This window comes from Cyclopterus lumpus, chromosome 6 (assembly GCF_009769545.1).
Source record: "Cyclopterus lumpus isolate fCycLum1 chromosome 6, fCycLum1.pri, whole genome shotgun sequence".
NCBI lineage: Eukaryota > Metazoa > Chordata > Actinopteri > Perciformes > Cyclopteridae > Cyclopterus > Cyclopterus lumpus.
In genome coordinates this window covers 11,173,462-11,190,122 of record NC_046971.1, presented here as the reverse complement: position 1 = coordinate 11,190,122, position 16,661 = coordinate 11,173,462, and the positions used below count along the sequence as shown (strand labels likewise).

The window sequence follows — 16,661 nt, the reverse complement described above, 5'->3', positions numbered from 1 at the left end:
GTGATGCCTCAAGCCAATGTTCATGTCAAACTACATTAGGACTATGAAAGGTATTTGAATGCTAGTAGCTCCTGCCAATACATACATTATCAATTATCTGAACATCAATGAGCAGTAATTGTCATTGTGCACTCCATCTGATTTTTCCTGTGGCCACTGCTCAATTATTTAGTATCACAACTAAAATGTTGTTTGGGCCCAGTTGGGCTGAAAGAGATTGGAGGGATAATTTGACCTGAATACATTTTTGGCAGTGACACAATGTAGGCCTATTACATACTGATGGTAAGAAAGAGTCGTAATCAACAATTGGGTCAGTCTGAAATCTGTAAGCCTGTTTTATACACTGCGTAGTACTGCATGTTACAGTCTGAGGGGATTAAAGGGGCATTTAGAATTGCACTTCCATGAAGTTAAATGGTCAAAATAAAGCAACAGAGGCTTTAGTGTGGGTCGAGCTCCAAAAACTCGATCTTACATTACTCACAATGCAGTAACATCTATTCAGTTGACCCTCCCTGTATGATAAACACCCAAGTTTCAAACTCCATGACCCCAATTTATAAGTAAGGCTCTTTGATACAAGTTATAGGCTCCAAGCCAAAGAATAGACCTTTTGTTTGTACTTTACTGACACACAGAATATACAATAAAGATAAAGTGCATCAAAATAAGTAGAAATGACAACACCTGTTTTCTCAGACTGTCGTACTCCTCCTTAAGATGAGTAAACTGGCCTTTGTGGGTGAAAATTGATAGATTGCCCTTTAAAGTCTTTCCAAGAAACAATGAGAAAAAGTGCATGAATGTTTTAGTGCTTTGATCTACATTACAATTTGCATTTTGTGATTTCATCTTTACATATTGAGTAAATGCATTACACACAGACAGCAGGTGTAATGATGTAATAGACATTATAGTACCTTAATAGATTGAGAAAGTCTTGTTGAGCTACCGTTCCCCTCTTAAATATAATCACATTTGGCATTTTTCTTGTATAAATAGTATTCTTACCTTAATGTGACATTTTTAAAAGCCTTTTGATTGTATTGTTTACTTCAGCCAGTATTACTGAAGTAAAAAATTGTTAAAGTTACCGTCATTCAGAGAAGGAAGCTTAACATATCGCTGTCAACATTCCCACTGTTGACTTAATGCGCCTCACGTCCTTATTAGAGCATACACATACATTGTAATTCAACTGTACAGGAGTATGTTTCTATTCTGTGACAACCTGTGATTTACTGGCAGAAGATGAGAAAACATTTGAAGCACGCTCGGGTCACTCTTCTGTATGGAGTCTCTCTCCAGGCTGGTGACTGTAAATATTTCAGCCATGTCTCACTGAAATATAACCTGAGTCCTTTGTAGCTTTGTCATTGATAGAGAGTGAGTTGACATGGCTTCCAGTCAATCGTTACAGTTAGATCTACAGCATCTCATGTAACAGAGTCACAGCTGGTATGTTGGGATCAATTCTGTGGCCTACCAGCAACAGGGTTATGGGATCAAGGGATTCCAGCAGACTTACGGATGATCTGATGGAGAGGTCGTACACACAGACAAATAAGGAGTGCTGTCAGAAATCGTATGCCACATATGTGTAACACAAAACCATGTCCTTTATTGAAAGAGATACAGATATCTTTGAGGCAGTTCTTGACACGGTGATGTGCAAGGAGGCCAGACTGTAATATGTAATGTGGTCTGTATGAAGCAGGTGTAATCCAATGACTCTCATCAGAAATAATATACAGTGAATTAGTGTGAGGCATGGTGACTCTTGACACCATATCGTAGGCATTTTACACTAAAAGGTAGACTGACGCACGGACACTCATAATCCATGTTGACTTTTTAGAAATATAAACATTATGTTTTTTATGGCAGCGTTTTGCAAAGTAAATATGTATAATCCCACCCTGTTGAGACCATCGCATTGGCAAGTGAAACATAACCTCATTGTTTAAGAATTAAACTTTGGTCAGAGGAGAAGCTTTCCAGTTGTACTTTGTGCTTCTTTTACAATTGTGCCACCTAGTGGGCATAACAAAGACTTCAGGAGGGAGATCAATAGTACAAGAAAATCATGCAAATAAAAAAAACTCCATGTGAAAGGTAGAGCTATGTAAACACATATGATCATTAAACATTAGTGTACCTCAAATGGTGAATGTTTCCTTTAAATTGCTTTAAAATACAAATATATAATTAAAGAGACAAAAGAAAATGTTTACATTTCTGAAAACAAAATATTTGTTGTATGTATGAATCTCTCCCTAGAATATAAATGAAATATGCATTTATAAGTGTAAAAATATGAAGGTTTAGCAATCAAGAATGGACTTGTTATATGTTTGCAATCAACATGCCACAACAAACCGTGTGCATGGGGACATATGTCAACTACAACTCTTCTGACTCGAGTGATTCATTGTGTTTCTTATTTTTTGCGAGCATCCGAGGGCTGTGTGCTCAGTGAACGCAGCCGTCAGAAGATCTGACAGAGGGGACTGTGTAATTCTGGAAAAAGACCTGATGGCATTAATCATGAATGCCAGCCTCTCACTTTATCTGTGTGATCATTAGTCTACACTTTAGCATGACGATCGCTCTCTGGAAATGAGCTCCAGGAGCCTGCTTACATTATTCATACCTACGAGAGCACAGCCTGCACCCTATTCTTGGAAATGAGATTTCATGAGGGCTGGCCATATTTAGACTATGTGCTCTTGATATGTCACTGAGTGACATGTCTTTGTTAGTGGTCTTAGCCCCCCCGCTGCTTCATCCTTATCAATCTGCTTCCCCAGTACCTGCATACGTAGATTTAAAAAGGTGTTGCTCTTTAGGGTGCAGAGGTTCACTTGTATGCGGTTTTAAGAACAAGACATATTTGATCAGTTGACCTATTCAGCAAAGTTATTGGGTTGAGTTATTCCTTCAAGAGTTCAGTTCATCTCTGCTCCTGAGTACGTAGCCTATAGGCAGGGGTGGAATTTAGATTTCAAGTTTTGTATTTGCTCACATTTCACATGTGTGTGTGTGTGTGTGTGTGTGTGTGTGTGTGTGTGTGTGTGTGCGTGTGTGTGTGTGTGTGTTAAAAAAACTATAAAGTAAGGTAAAAAGTAAAGTAAATTGCATTGATTTATGTTAATATGTAACTATATACTAAATATAAAAATAAACTGTTGACTCCATTAAACCCTATGGAGCTTAACATTTAAAAATGTATCTCCTCCTATAATGTTAAATAAACTCAAAGCTCCCAAACAATAAATACTGTTGACGTTTTTTAAGATTTAATACAGATTTAATTTTGATATACTTTTTAGTTTTTAAGTAATCCTCATTTCCACACTCTCCATTTATTCTCTATGTCATTTATTTGTTTGTATTATTATTTATTGTTTTGGTGGGGAGATGGGTTGGGAGGGGGGACATTGGAGTAAACACAGATACAAAACTATTTACACTACAGAAGCAAAATAAAATGTGCAAAAATAACAACTATACATAGTTTTTGCTCACTCTCTGGGCTCGCAAGTACGCAAGGTCAGCACAGATCTACCGATACAAGCACGAGGTGAATGTGGACTGAATTACTTTTTTTAACACTACTTTTACATTGTAATGGCAATTTGAATGAAATAGGACACTAATAGTTATTCATGACATATTATACGCTGACTTTCTTATGACGTTGTTATGACATACTAAGCTATATATTCTTATGAAATACTATAATATGACTCTCTCTGACATACCATCTAATTCTTTCTTATGGTATGCTTATGGCTTTTTATTTATCTTATGGCTTACTATAATGTGACAAATTGTCTAACATTTTAATTGCAGACAATATAATACAATAAATACATTTGGGGACATAAAATATATATTTTTTCCATTAACATTACACTTTTACTATATATTATATAGTTCTTTTTTTCTGACATACTCTACTGCAACATTTTCATATAATTCTATCTATATATATATAGTTATACTATATACCATTTGTTCATGTCTTCCGCACAACTCCCGCTGCTCTGAAGACCTGCAAATTATTGTGGAAGGCAGTGTTTTTTTCTTTACTGATAACCTGCTCAGCAAAAGAGCAGATGTAATGGCTGTGATTCCTTGAATTTGTGTCCAAAAAGCTGGAGCGACCTTAATGTTCACTCACGTATCTGACATTTGAGACTTGGGAGTTAATTACAGAGTCATTAATCCTCGCCTAGGTCTGAGATGCTAGCAGGTTACAATTTTCTGATAGCAAATCAGATTTGGTTGCTGCATATAATCATACTTGATGACTCTGGTTGTGACTGCCTTTTAAAATTGCAGGATTAAAGACTAGCAGGAACACAAATTGGATCTCATTGTTGCATTACATGATGCTTTTTAATTTTACAGCAAGATTTCAGATCCCACAATACCTATTTATAGCATGAAGAGTGGTTTATTCTCAGTGTTTTATAAATTAACTGCAGGGGGGGTGACTTCACATCTGCCTCTAGACTTGAGAAATGAATGACATAGAAACGGTACATATAAATAACTGCAGCAGTGTGAAGCAGCACCACCTTGGATCCCATTCAACCCCACACCGCCTTGTCGATTCACACTCAGCTGGAGCTCAAATCAAGGCCAATTTACAATGAAAGGGTAGCTGGAGAGAATGAAGCTGTATGTATTATCCTTTCCAGATTTTTGCAACTGGAACCATGAACCTGTCCTCCTCCCTCCCTTTTGCTCTCCCATTTGCCTTTCAATGTTTTCAACAAAAGGCTCTCATCTCTGCTCCTCCCTAATGATGAGTCTTTGTAGTTCGGCCCACACATAGCCCGGGCAAAAAAATATTTTGTAAAGCACAACCTCTGTGAACCTTTAAAATGGAAAGCAATATGAATGCTTGTCCATTGTAATATCAGTCTATAATGTAACCAAATAGACTGCGGCAGCAATGCAGTACATTACTTATTTGGATACATTTCCCAATTTTAACAATTGTTTTTATCAATTGTGAGAAGTATCCACCAAAACAAATGTTATGTATAGAGCATGTCCTTATAGTCTCTCACAGCCTCACATTTTTTGTATACTTCCTCAAATAAAGTTCATTTGTTTTTTATTACATTTCTATTCATTGCTTTTTGTTTTCTGTGCAATTTCCCAGAACATCACATGCTCCCCATTGGCAGTCTAATCACTGCACAATGTGATTTGGTTTCACTCACTGACAGAAGCCTTTTTGTTGCAGCAGCTCTTCCTTACATTTAAATCAACATTTGCCATCTGTTGTTGGATGTGCTGTCAGGACGTCTGTCCACTTGAATCTAAACCATTAGCCTCGCCCTGGGAGAGGAAATCTAGGGTGGCAACGCTGAAACAATGCACTCTGGGTAATAATCCCCTCTACCTCCTGCCAGTCACCCTTTAATCTGGAAAAAAGGACACGTGACTACTGTGTAATACAGATAAAAATAATGTAATCTCCTTAACCTTCTGACAGTTTGTTTTCCAGGCCACAAACTTCTGTTTTCACCCTCTGTGAATATACAATGAAGAGAATAAAATGGGTCTGGTATAAATAAATAAAATTTACCAAAAGCAGCATTATATCGTGTTTTAAAGGGTTTTCCAAATGAGAATAAGGAAAAGTCTGCCTCATGACATGCTGTACATCAATCTTGATTCTGATTGCAGAGCAACAACAGGTGAACTCATGTCTACCTTTTCACCTATAGATGGCAGTATACAGTTTTATATTTGGTGACAGTTATTTTTTAAATTCAAGTTGGCAGAAATACTCCATGTCTACTGCCCATACAGGTAAAGTCTCACGATTTATTTTTCTTGTATCACTCAGAAAGTGTATTTAACTGCCGCTAAAAGGAAGTGAAGCCAGTCATAGTCTTCTCTTTTTCTGGAGTAGCCAGCTCAGTTCCTGTGATTAGTTTTCTCTTCTTATAGTGACTAATAGTGACGCTTGTATATTTTTAATTTCTTCCGTCATTATTAATGTATGATTTGTCATTGTGCACAGTTCTGTGTACAAGCAGGTCACAAAGGTTGACCTCTGCTGTCTGGTTTGTCAACAGGCATGAGAAAGTGCAATGGGTAAAGAAACTAAACCCACACTCACTTTCTGAGGAATGTGAAATGATACTGAGCTGGTACATTTCACTGCACTTCTGTGGCACAAATTGCTGTGCAAAGTACTAAAAATTGCATACTTCCTCACAAGCAATACATATTATTATTCTTCCAGGAAGTGAGCTCCCTTTGAGTATTGCCGGTCGACTGACTCACCCTATAATTGGTCTTACTGATATAAATCAGATCTTTGATGCTTAATTGAGCTCTGTTTAGACTTACAATGAGCTATTTCATAGATTCCTTAAGCAGAGTTGGTCTTTCCTCCTGTGTCTTACCCTTTAAAAAAACATTTGTGTGTTACTGTAAAGTGCTGCTCAACTTAAAAGTGGAAAAGCACTTTAGAATAAAGATATATGATATAATAATGAATGAATGAAAGCGCTGTACAAGTACAGTCCATTTACCATTTAATCATGAGAAATTCAATGTGGAAAAGGAAACGTTAATGCTCAATTGAGCAATTGCTCAATCGCTGCATTTAAAGTAAATTCTACCAGCCTGTAAATTCACAATAAAACATCTGCAGCCATTGTGCATCAAACAAATATAATCACATTTATTTTGAAAGTATAAAATGTCACACTATAAAGGCCACTTTTCAGGGAAAATCGACAACCTTTCTGTAAGATTTACACAGAGAAATACCTTGTCCCTCTCTGCTGGTCTAACATACTGTCCAGTTCTGTGGCAACATAAAATAATTGTTCTACTCCACCACAGAAAGTAGTTAGCAAGATGTGAATAATTTACTCGATACAGGAAAATGGCAGGAGAATTCCTGATTTGTACATCCCACAGAGGAGCAAGTTTTCTGAACGGTTCTCTCTCTTTATCAAACCGGCTTACAGGCACAGCTTGACATTACAGGCACTGTTTGCCTTCTACTGGGAGACTCAAAAACGAAATCTGCAGTTGACATTCTTTACAATGGCACCAGTCAGGCCACGACAGCATCCCCACGGAGAGAGAATCCTCCGTTTGTACGAGCAGAACGACTCGTCCTGCAGACCTCCCTGTCAGAGGCCAACGGGGTGTCCAGACTTTGAGTGTAGCGTTCACATTCCTACCCACTAACTGTGACGTGGTGCCCACTGAGGTAGAACAGTTGTACCAAAAGACTTATTTATGAGTAACAGTCACATCAATAAACTAAATAAAAAGAGTGGAGTCATGGGGCGGGGCGGGGGGAGAAAATAACATCACATGTCACCCACATTTTTAGCACAACAATATGTAGACCACTGACATATCTAGATATCTGAAGAAAAAAGAATCCCTTCCGACACAAACTACTGCTGCAGTTATTTCCCTTTCAGGCATAATGGCGGTTTCACAGATACTCAAATTGTATTATTGCATCTACAAGCCAGTGGGGAAGAGTTCAGTTGTGAAATGACATGCTCCGGTGATCTCGGCATGTCAAAATCTATCCTTCCCACTCTCACACACGCTATTCAAGAGTGCAAACAAAAAACAAAGAGAAGTCAACAGAAGGGAACAAAAACGGACACTTGTCAAGTCAGAGAGGGCGCATTCCCATACAGAGGGTACAACATGTTCGTCAACACTCTTTTCACGTTAAAAGGGGATCTGTGACGTCCCTTTGAAGGCTCCCGTCTTGCTGGAATGGGCTAAGCGAGCTGACTGGCTCCCGGCATGGTGGGCAAGGCTAGGCTGGGCCGTGCTGCGCTTACAGCTGGACACCCAGCTGTGTGGACTAGGACCAGCTGCTGTCCGTCAAACCCCCCGCCCCTTTACGGATGATGATGCTTTCTGTCGACTTGAGGAGCCTCTCGAGACAGGGTGCGTTGATTTTGCCCGGCGGAGGGCCTCTGGGCACCAAGTCTGTCTTAGTGTGGCTGTCTGTGCTGGAGGACACAGCGTTGTCCTGCGTTCGGTCTCTGGGGGACAGCAGGTGCCTGGAGCCAGCCTGGGCCTGCTCTGCTGTGGGGGAGCAGATTGGTGACGTGTGGAGCCACTTCAGGTTGCTGGCGGAGTCGGCTCCAGGAGTGAGGTCAGTGACTCTGAAGGTTTGGACGCCTGCTGGAGGATCACTGACACTGACGGGGCTCACGACTGCAGTGATGGTCACTGGAGATAGCTGTTGGCAATGAAGGAAACACAGTTTAATTTAAATTATCTCGTAGTTATTATTGAGGGACAATGTCCATTGATCAACAAGAAAACTGTGAATGAGCCAGAGTTCTCCTAGAATAGCTATAATTGTCCCTACCAAATATTAAAAAGGCACCTGAGGGCCATAACACTGAAACAATGAGCTGAAAGAAGCTAAAACACTCTGTGGAGCTAAGAACTGCAGAATCGGGCGATACTACTTTGTTCATAGTGACAAATTGTGTAAATGACAAAGACCTGTTCACAATATAAATTGTAATTTCACCCTTTGTTAATATAATAAAATATATACGAACCAATTCAATGCGAAAAAATGTTCCAGAGTATTCTGACCTTTTCTTATCCTTAGGAACTCTCCTCCAAAATGATCTTTTCTCCTCTGTCATTGTTCTTAGCAAACCTGAGACTGTGGTAATACCTCAGTAAAAAATAGCTTTTAATCTTCCCTCCCCAGACATGTGATTAAATAAAAATAGATATTTTAGTCCCTCACTGCGTCATCACCGTATGTTCTTGGCAGCAGGTTTTCTCCAACTTAAGAGCTCTTACGCAACAGTTCTACTTTTGTCCAACTTTACCTTGGGTTTCTTGGTAGGAACCGCTTCCTCAGTCTGGGTGACGGTGAGTTGGTCTTGGCGTTTTACATTAGGGAACCAGCTTTTCAGCATCTCCTCCATTTTAAGAATGATATTAATATATTTCTCCCTGAAAGAAGCAGGAAGTGAGTGCGAGAGAGACATATTTACTCGAGCTTTCATGTACAAATCTGAGTAAGCAACCAATAATCTTGCCAATCTCTTCTCTAAAATCGTATCTCGTAATCAAGCTCACACAGGAAATAGGCAACCTGGAACAGTGGGTGCACACTTACACTCACATAGAAACTCTATGTCACTCTGTGTGTGTGTGTGTGTGTGTGTGTGTGTGTGTGTGTGTGTGTGTGAGTGTGTGTGTGTGGATGGGGGGGTCTTAAGTGCATTTCTCACATGTTTAGAGCTCACACGTGGCCTGATGTATAATAGTTCCACTCGCCTCTAAATATAAAACATCAAAGCCACAACGATCTCCAACAGCGTCATTGTGAAAATAAACTAATCGCGGTGACGCAGTTCGCGTTGGAGGCGCGCAGCAGAGTGCTGCACCCCATTAACTACCACCCGTCAAAACCAGATGGTGGATGGGGATTAGCCCGTGTCATATGATCAGGACTTTCCTGCTATACGCCATTCAGGGCATGTTAAATTCATGTGAAAGATTATCCGCAACAGTGACTGCTATAAAAGTCACTTTGATCCTATCTACTATTGTGTTGCTGCAGGGGCTGCCAGCTGGCAACACAGGGCAGGCACAGAGAGCGATGGGGGGAGGGAGGGGTTAGTCCACCTTCCAGCCTCTGTCCCGGCTGTCTGGACGTAGGCTGCCACACCCACTCTTTGTCTCCCATATGAGGGCAGCAGCTGGTGGGTGAGGGCTCCAATTAGTCTGTGCCAAACTCAGCAGCACTTTATCTTATATCAGTGTACCTTGATGCTGTGCTTCCCATACAGGTACCAGTAGTACTGGGCGGAGAGATATATACGTGAAGCTACTACTTCATCGATAGGCTTTCAGTGTTATCATATTGTGATCATAATGTGCTACTGTGCTATAACATTTTGTCCAATTAAAATGATCATTTTCATTGTGCAATCAACAGAAAAATGTTTGATAAGAATTTGGATAATTGCTAATCCCCAATTACAGATTCTTAGATGTAATTTGCATTTTATAACATTGTACATTAAATGACGAACAAAGCAAGCAGTTTAGAGACGTCACATTAGACCTTTCACTACTTTCTGACATATATTAGACTAAACTAATACATTTCCGAGAGATTAATCAATAGAAAATATAATAATGTATTGCAACTCTAGTAAATATTTATTGAAATAATAAAATAGCTAAATTTGTGATGGAAGCTTTTGCTTTAAAGAGTTTTGTGTCAAATCAGAATATATCATTATAGATATTGTGATATTGATTTTAACCATATTATCTTGTACTAGTATACAAAATCCGATGATGATATTTGCTATTTCATGATGTAAAACAATTGTAGAACATTAAAAAAATATGTAAATGATTGTATTACAGGGACTAAGACTTTCTCTTTTGAAGGGGTGATATCATACTTCATTATACCGTCTGGCCAGTGGAGAGCTAATCAAGCAGACACAAGTGTGCTGCTCCCACAGTGGAGCCTGATACATTTTTAACGAGATGCCCAGCTATAGCGAGACACAGCCATCTCTGCAGTAAATGTATCCTGGATGTGTGGGGGTGGTGGTGGCTCCTCACAGGGCAACCTGCTGTGCGCCATGTGTTACAGACATGCTGTAGACCACTTTGACCCACAGACCACGAGCAGCATTTCTAGCCATTATAACTGTATATTGGGTTGAGTGTATTGTAGTACTGATTCTGATCAAATTTCCATCAAAGTAAAATACTTGCACAGTGTGCAACAATGTGTTTGAAGCTACACAAACATACATGAGATACACTGAATATGTTAAGATGAGAAAGCTCATTGTTTCATGTATAACAGCATGTGGGTAATGCTGAGGACACTTACCCCATGCACGGGTTCTGCAGGACGCCCATAATCCTCTGGATCCGGTCCATGGCCACACTCTCTTGGAAACTGCTGAGTCCTGCAAAAGAAGAAAGTTGTACCATGAGCCACATGATCTGTGTCGACAGCAGGGCCGAGTCTGTAGAGCAGATGGATTGTGGGAAATGTGTATATGGGGAAACAGACTCCCTGTCTCTGTGGCCAGGAAGTGTTGGGTCACATAAGGTTTGACAAAGATCCCAAACAAAGCACTTTTCAGAGCTTGTCTGAACATGGTAAGATCTTCCAGAGACCCTTTTTAATGCCCATCAGACGGCAGCTGCTTTACTGTAGACTCTGTGGTACAGTATGTTCTCACTCCCCTCTGCCAAGCAGCTAATTTATAACAAGGTCTGAAGCTTGATATTGCTATAAACTGGGCATTAAAAAAAATAACATTTAAATGTGCTTTTTACCTCTTAAAAAAAAGGGACATTTTAAAACAATGTAGTTGCTAAGCAGTTTGATTCAAGATAGACATATACACACACAGTAAATAGTTGGTGGTTACTTAATAGCCCTCCAACAATACATGTTTCAGACATCGCACTCTCCAAATCGCAGAGACACTAGGGTATATTCTGAAAAAGTGTTGCACGCTGTCTATCCAGTCTATTGTTCTTGATATTGCTTTTCTATGAGACACAAGAGAGACAAGCAACTATGAAATGATTGTGTTAAGACAGTATGAATCTACTGAGATTTTTTTAAAAGACAACAACAAAACGTATATTAAATGATTGACTTACGTTCTCTGTATCTCCCTGAACGAAGGCCATTCAAGATAGATGACAGTGGATGAATGTAGCATTGCAGCTCCATGCACTGAAAACAAAAAACGATTCATTTGTAGCTGATATCATGCTATATCATGTTAGTGTAAAAGTTGCTGCACATGATTTAGATAACCTCTAACCCCCCCCCCCCCCCCCCCCCCCCCCCCATGACTGGTTCTTCAGAAGAGCATGACTAATTCTCCTTCTAGTTAGAGGGTCATCTTTACTGGAAATGTGATGCATTAGACGCTGTAAAACCAATATGGGTGTTGATCTCTGTGACAGGACACGCTCTACTGCTGACATTGTGAACCACCTACTGTGAGAAAGAGACACAGTTCAGAGCTGCTCACCTTTCTCCTGAACATTTGGTTTTTCTCTGACATGTTGGAAATGAGCTGCCGTTCCCTGCTCTCCTCCTCGGTGGAGCTGTGAGGTCTCTTCAGTGCTTGCTGAGTGTTTTTGCCATTTGTTTTTTCTACTTGCTGTGTTTTACACAGTCCAATGGTGCTGGCCCAGGTCTCCGGGCAGCCAGGGGGAAATCCCCGGCTGGAGGCCTCCCTGACCTCGCTACAGTTGCCCTCCTTCACCTCGCTGCTCCGGTGGCAGCTGCTGTCAGACAGGTCCAGGAGTGGCGAGGTGCTGGGGGATGAAGGAGCCTCTGCCTGGCTGTGCTTTCCTGTGCAGTCAGACTCCTGCTCGCTCTCATTGTCACTTGCCAGCCAGTCAATGGAGTTGTCCGAATCTGTAGCAGACATCCTTGGCTGCGGGTTCTAAATAGCACTGACCATCACTAACCTGAAAGACAGAAAGTCATGGTTACTAAAATTACATAATACAAAAAAAGTTTAAAAAGCAGGTAAGAAGAGTAATGGAAATGAGCTAAAACTGTACTCATTCAAGCCATATAACAGCTTAAATATATGCAGAGTCCTTACACATACATTGCAGGTGAGTCTGGATAAAGAAAAGTGCCTCCATCCAAGCAGACATGAATAAAGGCACAGACACAGCAGTGCAGACGGTAGCAGTGAGACCGCAGTTGTTGAGACCACAATGACCTGTTTGTTTTGCAGATGCAACACCTGAGCCAGTAAAACACAGACTTGTAGCCATTCAAAGCAAACACCAAACAACCAAGTGTCCACAATGGTTGTTTGTTATTATAAATCTCCACATCATGACAAGAACAAATACATATAAACTACATTTAACAATAACCAGCTTGAGTATTTTTCCCAATTGAGGCTGTATTGGCCGGCCTGCCAGCTGCTACCACCACAATCATTCATAAACATTGTTAGCTTGTTTATTCAAAGGGGGCAGGGGTCTGCCACCATGACGACTAGCGCCTCAGACTGCCGCCCTCCCATCAAGACAAGTGACACTTGTGGGGGAAAAAAGGATTTTACAAAATGAGGAACTGGCACTGTTTGTTCACGACATGAAGAATGCCTTGTGAATAAAAGCTCCTCTGGCCAAATGCTCTTCCCGGATGTTTAATTTGTTTATGGGATCTTTAGATCATTAGTAGATAAAAGATAGTAAAAACAGCATTTTCAGCAAGGGGATTATTGTTGGTGTTTTGAGTGGTTAACGCCTGGCATGTCTCTTGCCTCCTGTGAAATGTGAGGGTAGGAGAGTTAATTACTCCCTAGGTCTTTGTCACAGGACGACCACCTTCTGATCTTATTGTAACAGGGGTGGGTGGAGCAGAGATTTTACAAGCTCTAACAAAACACAAAGGGAGAAGCTACAAAAATGTATTTGGATATTTCCGATTGCAGGTTATAATATTGCACCAGGTTGACCACAGTTGACACATTTTAGTGAGAACTAAACAATGTGAAAGGAAAACGTTGCAGTGTAGTGGTCAGATTAGCAAACAACACAGGAAAAACTGAGCTGTAATAAAACGCTGCGATTATTTCACATGCAAATATAGACTATTTGGAATTAAACAGTATCAAGATTCAAGATGTCCACTATCAAATATAGCTTATCGTGGTTGAATCCCAGATGGTCCTTTAAAAATTATGACACAACATCAATAGAATTTTAACTAAATGTGTAAAAAGATATGTACATAGAGTACTGTATGTAATTTTAATTGTAATTATGTAATATATACATAACTGCATTTTATAAGTGCAAAGAGTCCATCATTTAACTTCTGTGTAATATGATACTGAATTGTATCACATATATTTAGCAAACATCCTATACATTTTCTCAGTCACATGTTGGTGCTTTTCCATAAGGCTTTCTGCAACACACCAACACAACACTAGGGAGATATCAAGCACTGTAAATAAAAACCTGAATTCCCTCTGATAGCATTTGTTTTATTTGTGCCGTAAAAAAAATACAACATTTACATACCACACTTGTTCAAATAGGCACGTTGAGTGCACCACACAGGCCTGCAGTGTTTCAGGGTTTCAGATAGAAATTCAAGTTCCTTACCGATAACAGCTTCTACTTAAACATATGCTTTCAAAAATACATTTCTTTGTTAAATAGGTCTACCTGTATAGGTGGGGTTCATAGCGATGCCCACTTCACACATATACACTCTGATTTAAAAAAACGGTGATAAAAAGGAATTATAGGGGAATATGATTTCCGTCCCAGAGATGAAACAACACTATCTTTCCCAAAGAGAAAGCAAACCAATAAAAATGTAGTGAATGATCCGATCTTTCCGCCTTAAGGTTTCAAATCAGTTGGGTAACAGACACAATAGACTTCCTCATCAGACATAGTACATTTGGCAGCAGGCACTGTTTGATCATATGAAACCAGAAATTACTAATTACCACCGTCAGTCACACCTTCATCTGAAATATTACATATCAATAATCCTTCACCACAAATACATGTTTGCTTATTTGCATATCTGCGCCAAATTCCTGTGGATGTTTTTTTTTTGGGGGGGGTATAAATAAAATAATTCTACTCCTCCACATTTAGAGGTAGTACTAAGTGATGTTTATCGGCATGATGAAGATGAGGATCAGAGATGCCTCGTACCTTCCCAGGATGGAGCGGCTGGTCCAACTCTTCCGTTGTTCAGCGGTAAATCCTGCAGGACTGTCGGGCAGAGAGCAGCTGATGTGTTGGACGTGCGGCGTGAGAGTGGGGACTCGGATCAGCCTGCTATCCGCCCGTGTTGCTTCTCCCAAGGCAACGTGTCTGGGAGGGCGGGATTAGCGAGGAGCGGCTCTCCCATTTGCTCCTCAAATGCCCCCACCGACAAATCGGCTTCGTGACTCGGTGCAGCCGCAGAGCGATAGGCGGGACCGGTTTACATATGCAAATGACATGGAAATGACACAAACACGTGGACACGCGGATCGGTTTCACTTCAACTAATAGCTGGGCGAAAAGTCAACCCGGGGCTAGTTGTGGTCACTCTGCAGGCATTCTTCCTCGGTGTATCATCTGGATGAGGAGGCCTGACCTGTGGCAGTAAACTGAGCAGCCTGGTAAAGGCGCAGTGAGCAGTTCCAGGGACAAAGTGATAGTTTGCTCAAGGACACATAAGCAGAACACAAGGACTGTCTGCCAATACTGTCTAGACTGTACTTTTCCTAAATTTAGAAAGAAAGTATTTAGATAATTTCAGCTGCTACAAAACTACTCAACTACAAAATGTACTAGAAGTTTTTTTACAAAGTACTAATATTCATTATAGTCCCTTATATATGTTGGAGTTTTGCTCTACATACTTTTGGTAGTTTGACATATATCAATGCTTCATAGTGTATAAACTGACCATATGTTATGTACGTTTTTAATCTGAAAAGTGTCGTAACTATAGCTTTATGGTAAAATAGATAGCTGAGTCATAAGTACAATATTCCCCTCTGCAAAGTACTTGTATGAAGAAGCATAACATATACATACTCAAGTTAAGTATAAGTATCCCAAACATGTTCTTAAATACAGTAGGCCTATTTAATACAACACATCTAATTAGTTACCATTCAAATACAGTCAATAGAGGTCTCTAAATTGTGAGTGAATATGTAATAAATGACATTGGACAAGCAAAACGGGCTACATTAAAGATGCTCTCAACATGCTCTTGTTCTATCTGCATCTCTTTTCTTTGTTGGACACAGTGATGGTAAAGGCGTGACTCACAGGACCTCTGAAAGGGTGGGATTAGGATGCTCTGTCAGAGGCCAGACGAGGATCCTGAGCCTGGAGCCGGTGAGTCACAAACCCTCTTGTGATCACGTGTGTTTGGGAGACACCCATCCACAAAAAAGCACAACCGGCCTCCTCTCATTTTCTCCCTCAATAGGCAGGGACAAGCATAATTTAAACAACACATATCCACAGAGTGAACAGGTCACATGTGGAAAAAAGCACTGCGAGATGTTTACAGAGCCAAAAAGCGCTGACCAGAATGTTTCAACAACTCAGAAGGACTTCTTGGATTGTCTTCTGTGCTTTCTATAATGATGGTAATTAGATTCTAAGAGCACTTCATGGTCGGGTGATACTTTTGTTTTATCTGCTGCTGTCAAAGTGAGTAGCAGGTTGGACAAGGTCACCAGCAGCCCAGTGTCCTAACCGGGGGTTGACTCTTTGCTGCTGTGCCTTAAATGACATCCTACTGTGAAGGATGCACAATCACAGACACCAGAGGACCCATAAAGGCGATGGACATGCCTGCTGGCCCAGTGAGCCGCTCATGTTGAATTTTTTAATACTCTTGTAAGCCGCTGCAATCTACCAAACATCCCATAAACATTCTCCTGACGTTCTGTTTCCCAGACCAAGATCCTCCGGCGACCCCAGACTTTATGACGACCGAGAGATTCCTACAGATTCTCAGCGATCTCTCATTTCCCTTTTTTGTCTTCAATGTCACTGTGCACAAATTGTAGATGTCTGTTTCCTGTACTTTGAAGTGG

The 16,661-nt window shown here is 40.4% G+C and overlaps 1 protein-coding gene across 1 annotated transcript; it reads right to left on the bottom strand.

The window, feature by feature from the left end:
* Nucleotides 1-6,697: 6,697 nt before the first annotated feature.
* On the bottom strand, nt 6,698-14,932 carry LOC117732656 (circadian-associated transcriptional repressor). The gene is made up of 6 exons (XM_034535725.1): nt 14,767-14,932; nt 12,087-12,531; nt 11,707-11,782; nt 10,919-10,997; nt 8,880-9,006; nt 6,698-8,266 (listed from the first exon to the last, which is right to left on the bottom strand). The coding sequence occupies exons 2-6, from the start codon at nt 12,489-12,491 to the stop codon at nt 7,883-7,885; spliced, it is 1,071 nt and encodes a 356-aa protein (XP_034391616.1). The 5' UTR covers nt 12,492-12,531; nt 14,767-14,932; the 3' UTR covers nt 6,698-7,882.
* Between the last annotated feature and the right edge of the window lie 1,729 nt (nt 14,933-16,661).

Excerpts from the sequence above, each read along its gene's own strand:
- LOC117732656 (XM_034535725.1), bottom strand. The coding sequence starts at position 12,491 with ATGTCTGCTACAGATTCGGACAACTCCATTGACTGGCTGGCAAGTGAC. Across the intron at positions 10,998-11,706 it reads TTCAGGGAGATACAGAGAAC|GACTCAGCAGTTTCCAAGAG; the intron begins GTAAGTCAATCA and ends CTTCTTTTGCAG. Across the intron at positions 8,267-8,879 it reads TTCCTACCAAGAAACCCAAG|CTATCTCCAGTGACCATCAC; the intron begins GTAAAGTTGGAC and ends CATTGCCAACAG.